This window comes from Pelodiscus sinensis, chromosome 16 (assembly GCF_049634645.1).
Source record: "Pelodiscus sinensis isolate JC-2024 chromosome 16, ASM4963464v1, whole genome shotgun sequence".
NCBI classification, from domain to species: domain Eukaryota; kingdom Metazoa; phylum Chordata; order Testudines; family Trionychidae; genus Pelodiscus; species Pelodiscus sinensis.
In genome coordinates this window covers 38343913-38367513 of record NC_134726.1, presented here as the reverse complement: position 1 = coordinate 38367513, position 23601 = coordinate 38343913, and the positions used below count along the sequence as shown (strand labels likewise).

At 50.5% G+C, this 23601-nt stretch overlaps 1 protein-coding gene across 2 annotated transcripts in view; it reads right to left on the bottom strand.

Annotated features, from left to right (window-relative positions):
* The window catches only part of RAB26 (RAB26, member RAS oncogene family), a 201739-nt gene that overhangs the window by 51892 nt on the left and 126246 nt on the right, over positions 1-23601 (bottom strand). For both annotated transcript variants that reach the window (XM_075899857.1, XM_075899858.1), the window contains exons 3-4: positions 12512-12553; positions 6077-6143 (exon numbers count right to left, since the gene is read on the bottom strand). In XM_075899857.1, coding sequence (XP_075755972.1) covers positions 6077-6143; positions 12512-12553 — 109 coding nt within the window. The remainder of the gene's footprint in view (positions 1-6076; positions 6144-12511; positions 12554-23601) is intronic.

Here is a 23601-nt window from a genome sequence, read left to right as displayed (position 1 = left end):
GGAGACCTTCAGCCCCTTGGAGACTCGCGTGCCAGGGCTTGGAGGCGCCGTGCGGGAGGTGCACCTGGAGATTTGGGCTCCATTGAAATGAGGGGATAAAAGACAAAAGTGTTTTTAGAAATTAGTGCGGCCCTCAGTTATCATGGCGATGAGCTTGGTTTAAACCTAGAGAGAAAGGCTGGCATGGGACACTGTTTAAAAAGGGGTTTGGTGTTTTCTTGCCGATCTCCCGTCTGACATGGGCCACGTCACATAATCCCACAGGGTGTGGCGGAGTTTGGATTCATTCCAAGTCAGGGACCAGCCTGGGGTGGGAGGAGTCTGTCCGGACACTCCCCTAGCCCTCTTCTGAGTCGCAGTGCGCTGCTCCATTCCCACTCAGAGAGAAACAAGACAACTCTCTCATGTGCCTCAAAGTGAAACTGAAACCCTACCTCTCCATCACCCACATCTGAGAAGGCTAGTTCTAGAGCCAGTGGCCAGCCCCTCACTGCCCCTACCCTCCCTCACCTGCAGATGCTGCACACAGGAGTCCTTAGAATCTAGACATGGGGGCCACAACGTTTGGATGAAGATTCCCAACTTTAGCCAAGCCCAGGACTACTTGGATGCAGGGGTTTGGTTCAGATACATCTCTACTAGGCACTGTAATGCTCTGACTGCAGGGCTGGTTACCTGCTGGGAAGCATCTTCTGTAACTAACATACAAAGCCCCCAAGTACAACATGCCCAATAGACAAAGGACACCGTATCTTACCCAAGACATCAATTCTCTGAAAGGAAGGCAAGTGCCAGCATTGTCCATGGGTACATCTAATATTGGCTTAAACTGTTCAGGGAGCCAAAGCTTCACAGAATAGAATTACATGCCAGGCCCTCTGAAAGTCTGTGCTCTATTGCTGTGACTGGCAACACAATAGCTGCCACAGATCAGAAGAAGTGAATAAAAAAACCACTAGCTCGTGATGGAGAATTTAATCCCCAGTAACAGCAAATATTCTTCAAACACACTGGCTAACAAAGCCACTATACCATTGTCCCCTCCCTGGCTCACTCAGAATCGTTCACCGTGAATCAGCGACACCCCCAAAGCCAAACCCTCACTCGAGACGTAGGCCAATGGGAGTTTGTAGAGAAAAGGCCACCCACCAGCCAGCAAAGCGCCAGAAACACAAGCACATGGCATGCTAAGGCAAGGAGGTTGCGTTCCTCGCACTACACTGTGATCTTTGCAGGCCTTTCATTAGCTCCATGTGATCCCTATCCCTTCCCCAGCATGGGGCCCCTCTGCACATTAATAGTCTTAATGCCTGGGGCAGTCTCTGCAGAGGGCTCTCGTTCCAAAGAACAGGATAACGGGACTGGTGAAACGTGATTGTTTAGAAGGCAGGCAGATTGCTCAGTGGGGGAAGGTTAAGCTTCATTTCACAGAAGGAAAGAGTCTGTAAACATGGCTGGGTTGCGAAGGAAGAGTTTCAGTTCGCGGTGATCAGTGCACTCCAAACCAGTTTGCGTTTCTGCCAATGAAAGCCCGTGTGCGACACCACTGCACAGCCAGCAACTTTGAGCGAATGCATACAGCCTGCAGGTGTACTGGCATAGGGATGTGGGCTCGTTGGCTCTCAACCCAAGCAGGGTCAGTCCTGTTCTGAACGTGGGCGGAGGACGAGTAAGGAAAACAGCAGGAGTTGTAAGAAATGGAGCTGGTGGCTCAGTAGATGCGTGTGACTGTGCAAAAGCCTTGGGGGCTGTGGTGGATAATCAGCTGAACACAAATCGCTAGTGCAGTGGGCTCTGGCCAAAAGGGCTAACGTGGTCCTGGGATTCGTCAGCAAGGGACTCTTGAGTAGGAGCAGAGTTTATTTGACTTCTGTACTTGGCACTGGGGTGCCCACTGCTGGAATGCTGTCTCCAGTTCTGGTGCCCGCAGGTCAAGAGGGACGTTGATAAATGGGAGAGGTCCAGAGAACGGCAGGGGAATAATTAGGAAACAGGTTGGCGGATGATAGACTTAATCTATCTTAGAAAAGAAGATTAAGGGGTGATTTGACCACACTTACTATTAATAATGGCTCTTCAGCCTAGCAGGGAAAGGTCTAACACCATCTCAGGGAGCTGGAGCTACACAAATTCAGACTGGAAGAAGGTATCCGTTTTTACCAGTGAGAGTAACTAACCGTCCGGACACTTGACCCAGGGTAACAGTGGACTCTCCATCACTGATAATGTTTAAACCAAGATTGGAAGCTTTTCTAAAAAGTTGGCTCTAGGAACTAGTTTGTGGCAGGTCTCTGGCCTGTGATATGCTGGATGTCAGACCAGAAGATCATTGCAGTTATTCAGGAGGGGTCAGGATTTACTGCTGAGGTGTCCTCACATGTCTCTGGCTCCGCTGATGATGATAACCAGAAGGCTGCTTGCGTGTGTACTCAGTGATGTGTGCCGTGTGGACTTGTGCACTTAGTCTCCTCAGCAGACCCCGAGAGAGCCCCCAAAGACCACAAGCCAGATGAGGATCGAAGTGCTAGACCAGATTTATTGTTAAGCGAAGTACAGTCACAATTGTCAGTAGCTTCTACTGAACCACTATGCACATGTGCCCCATAGTAATGGAATGACTCATTCAGTGGGAAATTTCCACTGCCCATAGGTCATCCAAAGTCTCTCATCCCAAGATGCCACTTTATATACACACTAACAACTTACACATCACTGCTGATGTGTCAGGTTGCCACCCTCTGATGCTACTTAGATACCACCCATCACACCCTGTACCTCGTGGTTTGATTAGATCATCTCTATCCATCATGCTGTCATTTTAGACCCTGTCCTACATCTGCATCTATGGGAAGTGAGTACCAAGGTCTTTTTTAATGAGCTAGTGATACTGTGTACTTTCCACTTATGACCAGTACCAATTACTGTTCTATACCTGGAGCTATCCAATTAGCGTTTTGCACTCTCAGCCCTGTTCGTGCCAAGTTTTGTGAGCAGGGGCCTGTCTCTTGCTCACAATTTAGCTTTGCTTTATGTTAGCCATGTTTTGTCCATTGTTAGCCAGGCCTCAGGCCAGGCCTATGCTACATGGGTTTATGTTTTAGGCCTTCATCTTACTACAAGGATAATGGTCCCTTCTGGCTGTAAAATCTATTTGTCTTCCCCAAGTTAGTACTGAGTTGTTGCCCCAGCTCTATGTTGCTTATCTTTGGCATAGACAGCCTTAACTGTTTGTGGGATAGAGATGGTCAAATTTTCCCACGGAAACATGGGAGTTTCAAAGTTTCCTTTTGAGATCTCAAAAATTGGTTTTCAATTAAAGTGAACCATTTTGAATTGAAATTTTCGTTTAATTGGTTTTAGGCTTTTGTTTTTTCATTTTCCCCCTGCCAGTACAATACAATGTGTGATCGCTTGGGCTTTCTTCCTAGTCCCCACCCCTTCACTTTCCCATTTTCCAAGCCAGCTGTTGAAAGACTTCGCCAACATTGGAAATGTTACAGGGAGCAGGGGGAGACAAAAAATAAAGGGGGCAAAGAAAGCATTAACTATCATTCACTGTATTGTATTCACTGGCAAAGAGGGGAAATAAAGAACTGGGAAGAAAAATGAAACGACACTTGAAATGCTCAACTTTTTAAAAATGTTTTGATGATAAAAGTTGTTCCATTTTGAAATTCATGTCAAACGCGTTTTCTGCCTGGGACTGTGTATGTGAAAACTGATTTGCTTGTGGCGCTTAGACGTCTTCTGTGAGACCAGCCTGCGCACCAGCCTGGGGTGTCTTGCCTGAGACCCTTCTGCAAAGAACAGGGATTCGCCTTCCTTTCCATCCTGAAACACTCAACCATGGCAGCATGCTCCCTGGCCTCAGCCTCCCCAGAGTCCTGTCCAGACTGCGTGTCAAGGACTTTCTGGTCATCCCTGCGGAAAGGAGATGCACAAATGCCTGCTGTCATTCTTACAGCTCATTTCACTTGGAGCTCCAAGGACCCCTGTTCAGTGCCCATTTCCCATTGGGGACCCCCAGTGTCATCTTCTCTGGACAGATCCATGACGCTCCAGCTCACTGTAACTGAGGCTCTGCCTACCAACTGCTAGCTGGGGGGTGTGGGAGGCTCGGATAGGGAAATCCTCCAAGGGAGAACGTACCAAATTACGATCACTCATTCCAGCCAGGCCAACCGATGGGGGGCTAAGGGAGGCGACTGCCCTGGGGCCTGGTGATTGAAAAGGGCCATGGCTCCATAGAAGCAGCGACAGTTGGAGCCCTGGGCCCTTTAACTCACTGCCAGAGCACCAGGTGGCATTGAAGGGCTGGCTGGGGGGTGCTAATCAGCCCCACCTCTACTGCCCGAGGCCCTGCTCCTTCTTGGAGCATGGAGCCAGTTCTCCCATCCACCTGGCCCTGGGGGCCAGCAAAACTGTTGACCCCCCCTGATTCCAGATCTCTCCCTACTGCCCGTTAGTTACCTGGGAGGCTGTGTCACTACAAAATGGTGTGAGATCTGGCTTCAAAGACCCACAGGCAGAGGGGCTGGATCTGGAGGAGTGGGGGGTGAGGCTGAATGCCTGGCTTCCATCGTCTGTGGGGTGCATGGTTCTGTTCAGTGGCTTTAGCGATCCCCCCAACATTGTTCCACAATCCCGCCCACAGGGCACAGACAACTGACTGGAGCTGTTCCACACCCACCCGTCATCTCTGTCCCGGGGTTGAGTGAAAAAGACAAAATCTTGTATGGCTTTTGCACTGGGACTTTCCAAGGACCATTCCAGTCACCAAAGCTTAACCGTGAAGCCATGCAGTAGCCCAACAAGAGAATCCCCACCAGCCAGCTGAGAGCCTCATGCTGGGGTTTCATGGAGAGGAGGGGCAAGTCATTAGGAGGCAGAGAACAATCAGCCCCCATTCAAGATTTGTGCTGTGTTCCTGCTGCCCGTGGCAAGGCAGATGCTCTGGAGTGAGCAGCAAATGTCTTGTTAAATATGTACTCAACTCTTGGAGTCTCTTTCCAATCTACCAACTATTTGCTACTCTGTGGCTACATCCTACTGGGAAGTGGCTGATGTGCTTCCTGCCCATTTGTCCATTCTGCAACTGCCGGCAGAAGGGTGCCGGAGACAGCCACAGCTACAGCTCACATAGAACCACTTCCAGGAAATAAATAGATACGCACAGAGCATTGAAATAACCCCACCTCTCCCCTTCCTGTAACGCTCAGGGATTCTGGCCCATCCTCTGCCTCAGTTTACCTTCCAATCACTGACCCAGCAAACTGCAACTGGTGTCTTCACAACACTGATCCCTGTTCTGGGCATGGTGTGTTACCACAAAGGCTGAGCACTTTCCCAGCCTCTCCCTTGGCTCAGTTACTCCTCTCGGCCGGTATTCCCCTGCAGGCAAGACAAGTGTTCCCATCACATGACCCCCCAGGACTCATTCCCTTTACAGGAGGAGTGAGTGAAGCCTCGCCGAGGTGAGGGCAAGCCCCCCGTTCCCTTCAAGGGTCGGCTCATCCTGGCAGCCAGCAGGGCCTCACTGATTTCCCCCAGCAGCAGGTCATTCACAGGAAATGAACCCATCTCATTCCCTGGGCCACGAGGAGGGAAGACAGCACCCGATCCTACACAGTGGAACTCAGCAGGAATTTCCTGCTTCACTCCAGCAGGGGCTGAATGAGGCTAAAAATGAATCCATTTGATCTTTTATATTTTTCTTCCCCTTTAAGTCTCATGCATGTGTAGTACTAACCACTAGGGAACAAAGGGTGTTTTCAGGGGCTAACAGTGTCCTCATGGGCAGTGGGTGAAGATAGGACTGGGAGAGACAAGCCCGCATCCCCAGCTCTGCCCCATCTGCCCAGGACCCGCCCCCCCATCACAAGGAGGTGGGGTGCCTTGCGGCCTGAGTCTCTGTGGCCCAAGCCTTGAGGGGAGGAGGAGGACATGCAGCCCCAGCCTCCCCACAGGGGTCCACGATCCCTTGGGCCCCCCAGAACAACAAGCATTTTCTGGATTGTGTCCCTCTAAATGTTATTCTCCCCTCCCCCAAAAGAGGTGTGCGCAGAGAAGCTCTTACCATGGGCATCTCGGTAATAGGCGTGGGTGACGCTTCGGAACCGCTCCTGCCCTGCCGTGTCCCAGATCTGAAAAGGGCAAAGACAAGAGACAACATCAGACGCAACACGAGGCTCAAGCCAGGCCAGGCTGCTCTGGAAGCCAGGAAGAGACACTGGGCTCCCTTGTTTCAAGAGGTTTCATTTCTTTCTAGGTCTAAAACAAATTGAAGGGGAGGAGCTGGCGAGAGCAGCTCCATGGACTCCAGAGAAGCATTGGAACAAGGATTTTGGTAAGTCTCCCGCTTAGTCACGTGGGAAGTGACCTGCATTGCCCAAATCATCCCTGCCCCAGTGTGCTATCAGGGTGGCAGCTTCTGATTGGACTGTAATTATTGTCTTTATTTCATTATGAAGTCACAGCCAAACATGTTGGGGACTCGTGCAATGTTCCTTCTCATTTTTCCATCCATGTACAGAATAAATTTTGTTGTGTGCACCTGGGCATGTGCACCTCTCAGAAACTAACATGAACGCTGCTGGCTGTGGGAGGCTGTGGGCACTCTGCTAATCAGCTGGGCAGCATTTGAGTCTGTCCTGGGTGGTCACCCAAGTGCTCAGCTTCCAAGGAACACTGGTCTTGTGGCGTGGTCCAGCTAGGAGTCATGACTACAGCTCCTTCGAAATTCAACAGGATTGCATCCGATTCCAAATCCTGTTTCTTTGGACACACCAGGAATGAAGCGCTTTCAGACAACTGTGCCTTCCCAAAACAACAGTCAGTGAACCCCACTGCCCATGTGGGTGTTGACACATACCTTTGAATGGCATGGAGATTACTGTTTCAGCTACCTGGTAACATAAAGGAGCTTAATAGCTTTTTACAGTTCTATTAAAGGAAGAGCTGTGGTCATATCCAACCCATCTCAGAATGGAAGCCACCTTTTGGAGACTAGCTTTCTGTGCTTAGCTATCAGGTTCTTTTCCCTCTCAACCCACCTCTCCTATGAGCTAAGAGCCTTGCAAGCCAGATGCCCAGCTAAGGGGTTGTGAATGCAATTACATTACAAAGCCTTTCCAAATTGAGCCAGTTCTATTTGTTATTACAGATTGACCCTCTCTAGTCTGGCAACATCCGTGGTCTGGCATGATTTGAGTTAGCTAGACATCCACTTGTCATGGGAGTGACCAACTTTCCCACTGTCCCATAAAGTACATTTCCAGGCCCCAGTCCTGGCTCTCAGTGTTTTGGGCTGTCCTTTAGCTCTCACTGACCCCGAAATGTCTTCTCAGAGCCCAGTAAGCTGTGGCAGTGTCGATGCTGCTGCTAGACAATATTGACCTCTATGGTCCGGCAAATTCTCTGGTTCGGCACTGGCCAGATCTCAAGGGTACCAGACTAGAGAGGTTCAACCTGTACTTCTTTGGCAGGTTCTGGTTCACTCACAAGCTACTCATTCCATGTCTCCATCCCTCCAAGAGAAGCACCATGGAAAATGTCCACTTAGCTCCTCATGGTTTCATGTCATGCCAGGCCACATACCACAGGCCAAAGTGACTCACATGGGGTGTTCACATGAGCAATCCTAGCTCTCATGGCGACGGAGGAAACATTGTGGGTTTCAGCAATGGTGGGCAGAAAATTAAGATCCAAGCAGATATTCTTTTGGAAAATATAAAATCTAGTGATAACGCAGACTCCTGAGAAAATGGCTTTACCATTTCATTTCAACAGCAATTCATGGTCCCATCTCTTTGCACATGATTCATTTGCAACTGGGGGACATTTGTAGGGCTATGACTAGAGAAAGTGACAAGTGCAAGACATATTGAAGAGGCGCGTCACCATTCTTCAGCCTGTCTGAAGACTGAAAGGATGGGATTTGACAAGCAGCCGACAATGCATCCTTAATCGAAAATCCATTTACTAGATGGATGGATGGGGGGGGGGGGACCTGCGAATTGAATGCATCAGGTTTTAATGCAAAGATGTGTTCACACAGAGACACACTCTCCTATTGGGGGAAAAGGCGAGCGAAGAGTATTTGTTAGCTTTTGGCACAGAGGTCACAGGAGAGAGCCAGGTTGGGGGCAGGAGATGCTACAGTAGGGATGTAAAATCCCCTTTAAGGAGTTATCGGTTAAACATTATGTGTAACCCAGTTAACAGCTTGAACAGGAGTGGGCCCCCTGCCCATGGCGTGGTGCACCAGTTAACTGTAACCAGCAAGCATCCCCCCGACAAGGGTTCGAGTTAACTGGTTAACCATTCACATTCCTAGACTACAGCTGTTCAGATTCTTTTTGTCTGTTCAGATTTCTACAGGCCAGGATGCATGGGGAGGGGAGCGGATAATGGTGTTTTTCATCATGAAGGGCTCGTCTGCCCTAAGAATTAGTCCGGATTTCAGCCATCATAATACCCCACCCTTGCGGATTGTGACGGGGTGTGCATACTCGGCACTGATGCAGGTGGGTTAAGACCCTGTGGGCGGAGGAAGTCCTGCCCCTTCACCCAGATTGGGCATGCTCCACATGCTGGGGCAGCATAAAAGGCAGCAAAGCAGCTCAGTCTGGGCTGGCCACTGAAGAAGCAGGACCTTCAACTGGAGCTCCAGGGCTTCCCCAGCCAGCGATCCAGCCAGTGGAAGACAGAGCCACAGGAGACCGCTGCCACACAGCCCAGATCAACCCCTGCGAGAAGCAGCTGCCAGGGAACCAGAAGACCCAACCACTTCATGGGATGCCATCCCACCAGCTCTGGTAGGAACTGACCCAGGGAGGGTGCAGGAGCAACCTGTCCCACCCAGGTAAACTCAGCATGTTTTGGCTGGATTCCCTGCCGAGGGAGTGGCAGACCACTCTGCTGCTCAGGAACCTGGTGAAGTAGGGTGGGCCCAGGTCCCCCTACCAGGGTGAATGGCCCTCAAACCCCCAACTTATTGACTGGATACCACACCGTGCTGCCCTGAGTTAAGGGCCATCCCCTATTGACTTTGGCTGCTAGAGCGGTGGGCTACCCTGAGTTAGAGGGCTACCTCTCATTAGATGCTAGCCATTAGGCTGTACTACCTGGGAGTGTTCATAGACCGTGAGAGAGACTGCCGACGGTTCAACAGCTGACTAGGCGGCTTCCACCATGTACTTCCCCCCAAGAGACAGGGTGTGCATATGCCATGATATAGACCAGTGGCCCCCTGGTTTCTGTTCTCTTCTACATAGGGTCTCCTATTAAGCTTCTCATCAGAACATCTAAGCACCTTCCTGTAGTGTATTAAGTCATAAGTCACACGACTCCACATGTGTCCCATGTTGGTGGTTCTCTCATCTGCTCCCGGGGAGGGAAGTGGGGGGAAGGGAGAAGTGGGTTAGGGTTTTAAGGTTGTTAGGGTTTTAAGGTTTGGGCTCTTGTTCAAGTAGGGGTAGCCTCCCTCAGTGTCAGCAGTGGCTTTCCTCGTCTGTTAAATCGGCTGAAGTCAAGGCGAATTCCAAAGGCATACAAGAGCCAAGGCACTGGTTTGAATGGGGGCTGTCTCCTGTCAGAATTTATTCTCACCCAGTGGTAATTAAGGAGCCAAGGTGAAAAAAGCTGCTGGGTTGGGATCAGTATCCCCAGTACAAGAACACCCATCAAGGAGCCAATGGACCACGGGGACTACCCTCCTCTCCCTTCGCAATTGGGCCCTTAGCAGGGAAGGCCCAGGAACTTCTCACTGCAGCTAGCTCTGCTGTACTTGCGTAACATGCAGAGATTTCAGGGCTGCCTCTCAGCAGTACTGGAAAAAATTCACACTGCTACCAAGATGAAGCAGCAGGCGAATGGTCACAGGGAGCAATGAATGCCAAGTCACAGCAGCCAGTATGTGGCTGGCGCTGGGTTTGGAGTTAGATTTGCTGCTTGCTGATTTCATTACCCTGCAGCGCATGGTCGAAAGCCGCTTGCTGGTACCTTTCCTGCATCTCTCCCGAGCCTCCAGCTTTCCCCTGGAGACCGCATGCTGGGGAGCTGCGCTGAGAAAGCCCAACGGATCCGAAAGCCCCCTTGCTGCGCAGGGCTTAACATCTTCAGCCTGAGCAGATCTGAATTCCAGTATGGAAGGTCTTTCTCCACCACTGTGCTTGTGATCGTTTGATGGCCTCCTGGGCCGTGCCATGGTGGCCATAGGGGTGGGGGAAACAGGGTGTCTCTTTTCAAACATTTGCTTGAAGTTTTTCCACAGCGCCCACCGCTCTAATATCCAAGCAATTCCCACGGGCATTAGCTCTGCCTGGCTGGAACCTAGCAGGCTTCACAAGTCCTCGGACCTTCTGTTCCATGGCGAAGGAGGCTCCAATTTGAAACAGTTCAACTTCCCACCCCATCAGTGCAAAAGATCTCACAAGGCCAGGGAAGTGGGGGGCAAAGGGTGAACCCTGGCAGGCCTTGCATCTTGGGACTGAAACTGGCCCTAAGAAACACAGGACCTTTCTAGCCCCTGCTACCCAGGGCAGAGGCTGTGTTCTATCAGATGTGCCATGTTCTTGGCTAGCGGGGAGCAGAGGTTAACAGATACCTTCCATTGTCTGGTTCCCCAACCACACTTCTTTTTGTGGTTCAGGAACTGATAAGCAGCAGCTCTGAGCTGTAGACGGATCCGTCTCCCGCTCCAACTCATCTGAGGAAGTGGGCTGTACTCACGAAAGCTCACGACCGAATACATTTGCTAGTCTCTAAGATGCCACAGGATTGCTCATTGTGTTTGTAGCTGATGTCTAGATGGACCTGTACTCTGCAGGAGGTCAAGTCACCTGATTCAAGGTCCTGGGACCTTAAAATATAGGATTCTATGCAGCCTGTGACCTTCACTTGCATGGGTAACCCTTTCTGTGGTGGGCACTCCACCGGGCATAGGGTTGAAGACCAGAAGGGACTATCAGCCCATCACCTCCCAGGCCATCAGTGCCACACCATGCCAACCGGATTAGGCCAGAGTATTACGTTCCTCTCAGGGCTACTCGTGTGTCACAAGGCCCTTTTTAGTGGTCTACAGTACAGCAAGTGTTGTGGGGAAGTAATGGGTTACCTCCCAGGAGATTGTCTGAAAAGCTCTCTCTCTCTAAGGGGATAAAAGCGTTACAGCCCTGTTATCCATAAGGTTAGAAGGGACCTCAAGGGTCATCTAGTCTCACCTCCTGCCAAGATGCAGATTTTGTTGGGTCTAATCCAGGGATGGGGAAGCTCAGGCCTGGGGGCTGGATGTGGTCCCTGTCTTGCCTGGATCTGGGCCCTGAGGATCAGGTCTCAGGGCTCTCCTCCCCCCACCCCACAGAGCCTGCAACTACTGTGGGATTGGAGCACACAGTCTACTAGCCTGGACACCCCCCCCCCCCCGCTCTGATGTGTGAGGGGCGTGTGGGGAGTGTCTTTCTGCTTCTCAGTCAGGGGCCACGTCAGTGAGGTCGGGATTTTTGGTGGGGGGGGTGTTGGTTTCTCATTTGTGTGCAGCCCCAGACTGATTTTTCTGTGGATCAGAGGCCCCTGACCCAAAAAAGGCTCCTCAAACCTGGTCTAACCCATCCAAGACAGACTCTCCAGCATCCCGAGGTATCTGTTCCATTCTCCTCCTGGTCTTACAGTTGGGGAGTTCTTCCAGAGATTTCATCTAAATTTGCTGTGCTGGAATTGGACCCTGTTGCCTCTTGTCCTGCCCTCTGTGACAAGAGAGAACAGCTCTTCTCTCTCTTTTTTAGGGCAGCTTTTCAAGTCATTGAAGGCCGCTATCATATTCCCCCTTCCTCTCCTCTTTTCCAAACTAAACACACCCTATTTCTTCAGCCTTCGCTCGCCTGGCTGCGTTCCACCCCTTTGATCGTCTTTATCACACAGACGCCAGCTGAGGCCTAAGCAGAGGGGCACCATCTCCACTTGTGACTTGCATTTAATTTTTTTGTGTGTTTTTTGCAACCACAAGGCACTGTTTCCTCACATTGGGATTGTAACCCACAACTTCTCAGCAATACTGCTGTCCAGCCAGTTACCTTCCAGTCTATATGTGGGTTTCCTTTTCTAAGGGCAGCCCTTTACGTTGCACTTGGTTAAATTTCACTGTGTTGTCGACAGCCACATTCTCCGATTCGTAAAGACCCCTCTGAATGTTAGCTCTAGCCTCCAAATGTTGGCAACCCATAGACTCCCACCCACAAGTTTTGTGTCTTCTGCTCTCTGTTCCCACAGCCAGGGCATCACTAAAGATGTTAAACAACCAACCCTTCAAAATAAAATCCAATCCCAACCACTGTTAGTTCTTTCTTCTTCCTTTCTTTTGTTTTCTTTGAAAGTGCAGAGAGGTTTCACTGCACTCACTCAACCATAGGTATTTCTAGGCATCTAGCCAGCCCAGCTGAGCCCTGCTGCAAACAAGCTGCCACAGATGAGATCGGGGTCATACAGAGCAGATGAACGCGGGGCAGGATCTTACCTGCAGCTTGACCTTCACTCCATCCACATTCAAGACTTTATTCTGAAAGAGAAAACAGAAGAGCGATGAAGAAAAGAATATGCCCTCCGGACACAACACGGAGCGAGACCATATCCCTCCTGCCGTGCTGATTCAGACTCTTACAACAGCGATGGATTTGCGCCTTCTTGCTTTGTGCCACAGGCACTTTGTTAAGTTGTATGGGACTGGCCAATAAATATTTCAGCTTTTCCTGGCTAACTGTGACCCCTATGTATTGTATTTAGAAGAACAGCCTTTCAGTGATACCGCCCCTTTCATCCAAAGCACTGTCATAGAATCCTAGTACTGGAAGGGAACTCGAGAGGTCATCAAGTCCAGTCTCCTGTCCGCATGGCAGGACCAAGCACCATCTAGATCATCCCTGACAGGTGTCTGTCCAACCTGCTCTTAAGTCTCTCCAGCAATGGAGATTCCACAACCTCCTGAAGCAATTTATTCCAGTCTCACAAAAGCTCATGTTACCATTTACATGTTTTGTTAGTCTTTAAAGTGCTACTAGTCTATTTGGTGTTTTTTAAGTTTTTCCTGTTACAGATTAACTTGGCTACCACTCTGTAGCTTTTTAGCTATCCTGACAGGAAGTTTTTCCTAATGTCCAACCAAAACCTCCCTTGCTGAAATTTAAGCCCATTGCTTCTTGTCCTATCATCAGAGGTCAAGGAGAATAATTTTTCTCCCTTCTCCTTGTAATTCCTTTTAGGTACTTGAAATCTGCTATCAAGTTCCCTCTCAGTCATCTCTTGTCTTATCTAAACAAACCCAATTCTTCAGTCTTCCCTCATAGGCCATGTTTTCTAGACCTTTTATAATTTTGTTGCTCTTTTCTGGATCCTCTCCAATTTCTCCACATCTTTCCTGAAATGTGTTGCCCAGAACTGGGCACAATACTCCAACTTAGGCCTAATCAGCGCAGAGTAAAGTGGAAGAATGACTTCTCGTGTCTTGCTCACAGCACTCCATTTAATGCATCCCAGAGTCCAACTAACCAACTACCAACTAATGCCTGGAGAGAAATGGCAGCAGCCAGTGCTGGAGAAGAGCTCAGCAATGGTTTAACTGTGTACATGAGCCCCACACAATAATGGAGCAAGAACTTCAGGCAGGCAGGATGTAATTGCTCATAGTGGAAATGAGATGAGGAAGCACTGATGTTAATGCACGGTCTTAACTCAAGGCTATAGACCAGATTTTGATGGTCAGAGGTTGTGTGCGCCTTGCTGGGGTGTCGCACCCAGGAAAGATATGGAGAGGTGTCATTCAGCTGACAGCAGCGGGCAGGAATTAAACGTGTCCGTGAAAACTATAGACAGGCCCAGAGCATCTCCAGGGTCAGGTTGCAGGTGAGACTGACGGGTTCTTTTCAGACTTGCAGCCGTGATTTCCTGATGACCATTCATAGAGTAGCATTAGTCATGAGTCTGGGAATCCAAAAACGTCAGCACCTGCCTTCAAAGGAGGACTGGTGGAGCAGGAGAGGTTGGATGCTGCCCCAAACGCTACGTCTGCACAGATATCACAGCGCTGAACTCCCAAGTTGTTCTGCAGACCAGAGATGCTCTCTCCATGCCCAGCGACGGGGCACAGTGAGGCCTTGGCAGTGGATGCTTTAGAAACCCTTCAGGAGTACCAGCCCTGGTCTGTATGGAGGTGAGAGCTCTCAGGGACTACAGAGCCGAGCGTGCCACCATGTGGCCTTGCCACTCAAAGCACGCTGCAGATCACAGCCTCTTTAATTATGACAGCAAGGTGCAGACTCACTGCAGCTACAAGCTGACTCAGCTTCCTCTTACCTTCACAAAGCAAGGTCAGGGTTTGGTCATGCCAGGACAATGGGATGTGCCTGCCGGCTCTGCTCCCGGGCAAGAGGCTTCTTCGCTGGGGAGCCAGCGTGTCACCTTTGGCGAGGGGAGCCAGGCCGGGCCCACCGCAGCCAGGGGTTGCTCTGGCCAGCTGCAGCTGCCTCTTCCTGCAGTAGGCCCCACAGGGCTGGAGCAGCCCCCTGTTCAGGGTGGGCGGGGAGCTGCTCCCCAGCCTCTATGGTTAACTGGGACCAGTAAGCATTACCCACTTAGAATGAGGCTTACTGGTTAGCCCATTAACCGGTTACCCTTCCCCATCCCTACTACAAATGTGAGAACATACCTTTGTATCCACTTTCTACACCTAGCACTGCTCTCCAACGCCCAGTAATTGCCACATCAGAACAGCCCAACGGCCCATCTAGCCTGCAGCCTCCCCTACTTGTACCAGAGTAGGCGGACACTCGCTAGCTTCAAAATCCCAGACCCGGTGTCACTAGTGGGCCAGCTAGCCTGGGATCTCACTTTCCCTTGTCCCAGAACTGACCAATGGCCCAGCTACCCAGGAATCTGCATCCCACAGCGGTCAATGTCCAATGCTCTGGAGAACAATATAAAACCTCTAAAATGCACTGTACTGTGCAGCATGTAGGGGAAGGAATTCCACCCCAGTTCCAGCTGCTCATCAGCTTAGGCCCTGAAGTCGGAGAGGTGGTGACTGCTCTCCTCGCTGCAGGTATGATTTCTTATCCGTAAGTTCTTAGGCACTTGTCCAAAAAGCTTCCTACGTGATACACAAATCGCCCGTTGAAATCATTTCTGTTGTGGCACAACGAGATCACTTTCAATGTCAGTGGCTACTGCCAGGTACGTCTGTTTGGCTATTTAAAATCCAGCATCTCTGGTGCTACTTTACACGATTGCACACAACTCTGACCAGAAGACCTCTAGCAAGAAATTAATGAGCGACAGAATGCTGTGTTAATGGCTTTAAAAAGATACAGCAAGCTACTTACAAAGATCCAGTTAGTAACCACCCTTCGAAACATAAAAAATGCTTCTTTTCCAGACAGTTTTGCTTGTTTTTCAGATAGACAGACGCGCATGCATGCACACACGCACGCACACACACACAGTCTCTCAATAAGAAAATGAGATGAAGCCATGGGACTTTCTGCACGGTCTCTCCATACAGCCCTTGTGCTGGATAGAACTTTGAAGAGATGAAGCAGGGTCCAGACCTTATCGGGCTAGCTTGGGAATTAAAAGACCTGCGTGACTTGCGGCAAGCCAGGGAAACTACCATGTTCCCCCACAGAAGATGGAGATGATAGCCCAGCTTCTCATTATATACTTGTTCCCATAACATCAGAACTAGGGGTCACCAAATGAAATGAATAGGTAGTAGGTTTAAAACAAACAAAAGGAAGTTTTTCTTTATGCAGCACAGTCAACCTGTGGAACTCCTTGCCAGGGGATGTTGTAAAAACCAGGAATTTAACAGAGTTCAAAAAGATCTACATACATTCATGGAGGTTAGGTCAATCAATGACTATTAGCCAGGATGAGCAGGAATGATGTCCCTAGCCTCCGTTAGAAGCTGGGAATGGGTGACAGGGGAGAGATCACTTGACTCCCTGTTCTGTTCATTCCCTCTGGAGCACCTGCCATTGGCCACTGTGGGCAGACAGGACCCTGGGCTAGATGGACTGTTGGTCTGACCCAGTGTGGCCGTTCGGATGTTCACACAGGGATGTGGTGAGGACAAACACCCTGGAGATGGTGAGTGCTTGGCTGCTCTGGTGCCCAAGCCATATAAATGTCCTGAGCAGAAAGGGGCTCATATTGCTCCCGCACTCACAAGCAGCAGCTCCTCTCTCCTCCTGACCTGCACGGCAGCTGCATCTTCCCCCTCTCCTAAAAGCAGGAGTGGGGAACCTCGGGGCCGGATGTAGCCCCCTGCTTGCCTGGAAATGGCCCCCGAGGCTCAGGGTTTTCTCCCCAGCACTGGGGAGCCCACACTGGTGTACCAGCCCCCTCTCTGTGTGCTCCAGTCCTGCGGTAGGGCAGTCTACTAGGTTGGGCTCCCCTAAGCTCTGGTGTACAAGGGGAATGTCGCAAGTGTCTTTCTCCTGTCAGTACGGGCTCAGTTTGGTTTGGTTTTGTTTTGTTTTGGTTGGTAGGGATTTTTTGCTTTTCACTTGTGTGCAGCCCTGACTGATCCTTCGGTGGGAGAGTAGCCTCCCCTGACCCAAAAACATTCCCCACCCGTGCCTTAAAGTAACGGTATTGCTGCTCATTGCAGCAGATGGGCTGCATTACTGCTATCCCTATTTTTGGGCTGTACCCAAGCAACGAGAGACCCTCACGCTGCTATTTCCTGTTTTATGGCCATCCCTGCTGCTTCCAGCCTGAGCTGGGCTGATAAACCAAATCAAGAAACCCTGTAACAACTTTCGCTCCACATCTAAACTGCCTGGTGGGGGAGACAGCAACGTGTGCAGCTCATGCCAGCCGAGCGATGCTGACCTGCGTGTCTCCTGGTTGCAATGCAGCGGCAGGACAAATCCTAGAGGGCCTTTTATGGTCAGATCACCTCTTCTGCACGGGGAGAGGAGGACGCTTTCTTGTAGAGGCCTGACCGTTACAGACATTTGAGCAGAGGGCTGGGAGCTAGGAAAACCGGGGCCTCATCCCATTTCTGCCTCTGACTCGCTGGAGAAAGCCACCACCTCCTTAGGACTCTGGGCTTTGAGATCCCCAGGGAGAAGAGGCGTCAGGAGGTAAGATGTGAGAGAGACTGGAGGTACCTGGCTGAATCCCAGGTGCCTTTTGAGTATCAATGGAACATTTCAGAAGCAGAACTGATGCTCTCCCATCTGGCACAGGATGGGCTGCGTGCAGGAATGGGCCAGGGACCCCCCCAAGCCCTGCCCTACATCCCTCCCTTGCTTAGTTGGTGTTCCCCTTGTCCCCACTCCCTTCCCATGCTGCCCGCAGGGCCTCCATGTTGGCACCAGCCTCCGCACTGATTGCCCCAAGTGTTCAAAGGGGGAGTTAGATACATCCAGTGCTAAGCACGTGACAGATGCGGCAGGGTTCGCACATGGGTTGAGGGAACATTGGTCCGGACCAAAGAGCAAAGTGTTCTGTGTCCCACCTATGTCACGTCAGGTAGTCATCTAGGCACTAGGAGGTAGCAGAGGCCCCCAAGAACAGTTCAAGGCCCAGACAACTGCAAAGCTTAGTTTATGTACTAATCCAAGAGACAGCTAAGAGGCAAATGGATTACAGGCCGTAAGTACCTGCACTGCGGGAAGATCTTTTAGCAGGTTCGTGCAGCAGACACAGCCAGAGCACAATCCAAAGGTTGGAAACTGAAGCTAGACAAATTCAGACTCAAAATAGAGCTGAATTTTCTGACATCAACAATGGGTATTTTTCATAAAGGTCCATCTAACTCAGCCAGAAGTTCTGGGGTGAATAGGTGAGATTCTGTGCCTGGGACATGCCGGAAAGTAGACTAAATTATAATAGTCGCTATATGGTTTTGACCTCTCAATGAAGGATTCTCTAATGAAAAGCAGGCGGTTCGAGACACAGCAGAGTGGAAGGTTAGAGCAGCCCATAGATGGAGATTTTGTCCACAGAGTTTATTTAAATGTATAATAAAAACACACAAAAATGACATCTCAATGGCTCTAGGCCCTTAGGTGCTGTGCTGGTAGTCATCAGGTCCCCCTTGTAGTGAGCACTGCAAAACAAGCACCTAGCAGGAGACAGCCCCCTGCCCCAAGGAGTCTACATTTCAAAAAGACAAGACAGAAGGGTGGGAGGAGAAACTGAGGCACAAAGGGGCCCGGTTGCAAAACAGGTCAATGGTAGAGTGGACCAAAACCACCAGCTTGTTTGTCACTAACTCCAAAAGGACAAAACGCCTCTCTTCCCTCAGCCTTTGTCCTGCATAGAGGTTACATACAGCAATTTACATTGCATGCCCAAAGACCAACAAACCAAGGTGAGAAATAGGAGCCAAAAGGCAGGCTATCCCCCAGGGCCAGAAGGGATTGCTGTGACTGTCTGGGCCAGTGGCAGGCAACCTATGGCCTGTGGGCCACATGTGGCCCATCAGGATTCTATCTGTGGCCTGGCAGACATTTTGTTTACCATTGCTCACATGCAGAGTTGCCACATTGCACTGGTTTCTGTATGCCCAGTTTTTTTCCTGCCCGTGTTACTGCAGTGACATGCACGTAAAGCCAGGGCACAGGAAGTGAGGTGCATGCTGATTGCTCACAATGCTGACTGCGAGAGCCGCATGCTCCCTCGGCAGCAAATCACAACGCTGCAATGGTTCCATCAGCACTGCCCACAAGCACAGTGAGTGCAACTACCCTATCCTGGGAGGCTCTTAATTATGACCCTCTTGTGGGCCACCGAGATGGAGGCCACTCATACAACCCACTCACCAGCCTAGGCTGCCCGGCACTGCTCTATGCCAGTGGAGAAGTGGGCACTGTTTGTGCACTATTCACAAAGAGAAAACCAGGGTGAGTCTCAGCTCCAGTGAGAAGTCGATTTGATTTGTAAAAACTCTTCGCTTGTATACAAGGCAGCCTCTGTGTCTGGACAGTGCCACTTCTATCTATCCCCTGGGGTCCCAGAAAAGTGCCTGGAGAAGCCATCTGCTGGCATATGGCTCCCCTTGCCAAGGCGGCACTATGCTCTCCAGCTGCGACTCTGGCTGCGGAGAAAGGAGGGAGATGGATGACAAGCTCCCCATTGAAATTGTGAATCTGCAGCCTCCTTTCTCGGGGTGGGCAAAGGACCAGGTAATCTGGCTTCACACGCCACTCCCAAGAGGAGTTCAATTCCAACCCCACATGCATTAAGCAAGCAGCGGGGATGCTGAGGGGACGGCTGCTGCACTGTAAACGCTTTCTAGAAGAGTCTAGAGCAGGCCTTGCAACAGCTGGAGGACAAGACGACTCATTTCGCAGAGAAGGTATTTTCTCGTCGTGTGTCTAATATAATTGGCTGGTAACAATGTTCTGTTGCCTAAAGCAATCACACACCACTTGGCAAATTAACTGGCTCCCGGAACAATTGTGTTCCAGTTGCATTGCAAGAGTGGGCCAGAATCTTCAGCCTGGTGTCCTTCCGATAACCATGCAGGGCCTGTTGGTGGGGTAATAACAGACGTTCTTAGACAAAAGCCCTTGGACCATGCTACAGCCCTTCCTGTGACCAGATGGAGGCCAGAATATTGCCCGATTGTGGTCCTGTTGGCCCCAGCTCCAGCACATTGGGCAAGCAGCCTGACACGCAGCCTGCCCTGAGAGTAAGGAGGTCAACAGAGCGATTGTTCAAAGTTACTGCCCACACCACACAAGTGCTGGGCACCACCACCCTGCCGTGTGCCAACTGAGGATGGACAGTTAGCTGAGATGCAGTGTAGCCTAGCGGACTGAGCTCTGGGATAGCATAAGGACTCCTTGGTTCCATTGCTGGGTCTGCAACACTGGGCAAGTCCCTTACCCCAGCTGGGCCTCTCTCACCCTTTGCTGAGCTTGTCTAGGGAGAGGGTGGATTTTTTAGGGCAGGGACATGCAGCACCTGGCATGACAGGGCTTGATCTCAACCACAGCCTTTTGTCCACCTTATAATACAGGTACAGGGTCACTAGCTATGTAGGGCTCAGGCACCCAGCCTGTCTGGGAAAAGCTCCGCTACACAGTGAGCCAACCCAAGCCCACCTGTGCTTGTTTGTGCCCCCCCCCCCATTGAGAGCCCCTGGACTAAGGAGAATGAGGGCATTTGTGTGCCAGTTAGCATGCACAGCCATGGCAAAGCCCTTGTGGGAGTTCGTCCCCATGGTCCCCAGGGGAGCTGGAGGAATTGCTATCATATTTTAGAGATGTGTGTCTGAATCCGTTTGTGTAAGAACGCCTCCTGAATGGCAAGAGCTTGGCCCACCAAATTTGGTAGGCAGCTTCCTCATCTCCTAACTTCAAGCCAGATCAGGGGTTGATTGTGCCAGGACAGCCGGAAGCACTGGGAATGGGACTGTTTTCCAAAACATGGAAAGGGAGGGGCTGTTCAGAGGGATGTGGTACTGAGAGTGGCCACTAGGGGGCAGCAAGCTCGCAGGGGAGAACTATACTGCAGATTGACCATTGGAGGCAACAGCACCACCAAGGGAGTAGCCAACAGCTCGAGCTCCACCCTCTTGCCTGCCAGCACACTGGGTAAGGGGTCACCTTGTCCCAAACCCTTTCCCCCTCCTGGCCCTTAGCCTGGGGGCTGGGGGAGGAGAAAAGGCCCTGGTGTCTGGGAGGGCAGAGAGGAGGAAAAAGGTCCTGGTGGGGCTGGATAGAGGGAAAAGGCCTGTGTTGGATGGGCCCCTCCACCCTGGGCCCCTCCTCACTTCCCTAGCCCACACTCTCCCACCCCCACCGCTGCCTCTCCCTTCTCAAGGTCCTGCCCTGACTCTACCCCCAGCCCTGAAGGACCCAGGCAACAGCTGGTAAGTCTGCTAGCGATTCTATACTTCATGCCTCAGGTGAATGGGTGTACACTCTGTGCTGTGTATATTGGTATTGCAGAACAACATGGGCAAGGCTGTATGTAAACTAGCAATTCCTGGCTCTAAGGAGGTAAACAGCTTTGCTTGGATTTTTCATGCCAAAGAAATGTGTTTGTTTGGCAAAGAAACCAGGCCCTCAAACTCCTGTACTGTGCCTTTGGCACAGGGGCATGCGCTGCAGACTTACTGTATTCACGTCCAAGTGAGATTCACAACCCCACCATGCCAAACGTCTCTCCTGGATACCACGCAGCTGTCTGGTTACACTCCTCACTCTTGCAGTTGTCTCATGCTCTGCCTCTTATTGACAGTCCCCACAAAGTCGCCCGCCAGGAAGGAGTTTTGCAGGTGCTTTTAGGCAGCTGTCCTGGGGGGCGCTCTTAAAAGTAGCAAGTTAGATTCCTGACTGTTGACAGTCACTTGCATATCAGTCATTCTCCCACACGAAGAAAGAAATCGAACCATGGGCTAGCTTGGCTGCTGTCTTCTCTTTGGTGGTGGCCAGGACCAGATGTTGCCGGGGAAGATATCAGAAGAGGATGCAGATGGCCTTGTGGGGCTACATGTTCAGAGGAGCTCAGTTCTTAACATGGCAATTCCGTCAGAGGGTCTGGCCCATATTGGACAATTATGGAGTAATCTGACCGTGGTGGAAGATTCTTCCTAACCTCAGGCAATAAGAGGCTGACTCATGCCCCAAAATGGCAGGGTTTACATACCTATATATTGGAGTCCTAAGCAAAGTAACGGTGTATATTCTCATCCACTGAAATAGTCCTCTTTCAAATCTTATTAAGATCTGGAGGGTTCAGCTCTCCGAATTCTTATATTGCCAAGGGCCCCTGCAGTTTACAAATACTTGGTTTTCCTTTGTTAATGGCTCCCCATAGGTCACAAACACCATGCGCCAGCTATCTCCTGTGATTTTGGTTCTTATGGCTTCACCTCTTTGGCGGTGAAAAGGAGGAAGTGGAAAAGTACATGAAAATTAATATAATCCTAAATCACTTCTGGCACACCTAATGCTGACCCCAGGGAGTCACACAGGGAATGGGTATGGCCCCAACAGCAAATCCAACTTGTCTGATCTTCAGAAGGTGCCCGGGGTGCAACTTAGAATCTTGGGTTCAAAGTTCAGGTCTCTGATAAAGCATGTGGTAGTTAGCACAGCAGCACTTCTGGAAGAGGTTTTAAGCTTTGCTACTGATCCGTTTGTCCTTGGCACGTCCCATAACGACAGTGCAGCACCTCCATTTCAACACCTTTAACAGAGGGTTGGAAATATTTACCTCTCTCACGTAGGAGCTGTGAACACTTACTCAACTAAACTCTGTAAAGCACTTGGAGAGCTTTGGATGAAACACGCTCGAAGAGAGAAAAATCATGTATCCAAAAAAACGGTTTCCCTCTCCGTGGAACACTAGAAGCAGCAGTTATGGACAAGAAAGTTCAATTTTTATTTCCTGATGGAGATCCTAAATTTATTCATGGAATTAATGAAGGATTTGTAGGCCAGAAAGTACTCCACCACTGGAGATATTTAAGAGCAGGTTGGACAGACATCTATCAGGGATGATCTCGCTGGTGCTTGGTCCTGCCGTGAGGGCAGGGGACTGGACTCGACACCCAAGGTCCCTTCCAGTTCTAGTGTGCTAATTCTCTGACTCTTACCTTCTTTAAAAAAAAATTTCCCCTGTCCCAGCCTCTCGAACTGTGAGCAGCTAATAACCTGCCACATTAAGTGGCCAGCGGTGCTCATTATTAACTGACCGCGGTGATTTGGGTCACCCTGTTGCGTGGAAGGCCAGGGCAACATGCTCAGACATGAGCTAGGGAAGGCCACTAAACCTCAGCCATTTAGAATGCTCTCTCCTTCCTCACACAGGGCCAGCTGTTCTTTTTTGAACGCTGTTAAAGTTCTGGTCTTCACAACCTGCTCTGGCAAGGAGTTCCAGAGGCTGTACGCTGCATGAAGAAAAACTTCCTTTTGCTTGTTTTAAACCTGCTGCTTATTCATTTCATTTGGTGACCTCTAGTTCTTGTGTTAAGTTGACATAAGTCACCAATCACACAAAGCAGTTGAAAAGAGCAGCTGGAGAATAACCCAGAGTTTGTCCATCAATTATTTATGGAAAGTGAACAGATTAATACAAATCAATGTTTTTTCACTGGCAATGCACGAAAAAGTGAGGGTTGAAAACTGCTAACATCACAATAAATAAAAGGAAGCTGGACAGCCATCTTGGATGGTCTAGACCAGGGGTGGGGAACCTTTTTTGGGGCAGGGGCCACTGATCCACAGAAAAATCAGTTGGGGGATGCACACAAATGAAAAGCTAATCCTTCCCCCCCAAAAAAAACATCCTCAGTGATGTGGCCCCTGACTGAGAAGGAGAAAGACCCTCCCCACATTCCCCTCACACACCAGAGCCTAGTGGGGCCCAAGCTAGTAGATTTTGTGTGCTCCAGCCCCACAGGAGGTGCAGGCTCCCCAATTCTGGGGAAGGGGGGAGCCCTGAGTCTTGTTGGCCACGTCCAGGGCCATATCCGGCCCCCAGGCCTGAGGTTCCCCACTCCTGGTTTAGGCACAACAAATCTACCCTATGATCCTATGACCGTCTCTTGTTTAGAGTAAATTCTTAGGGAGGAGGAGAGCTGGCTGT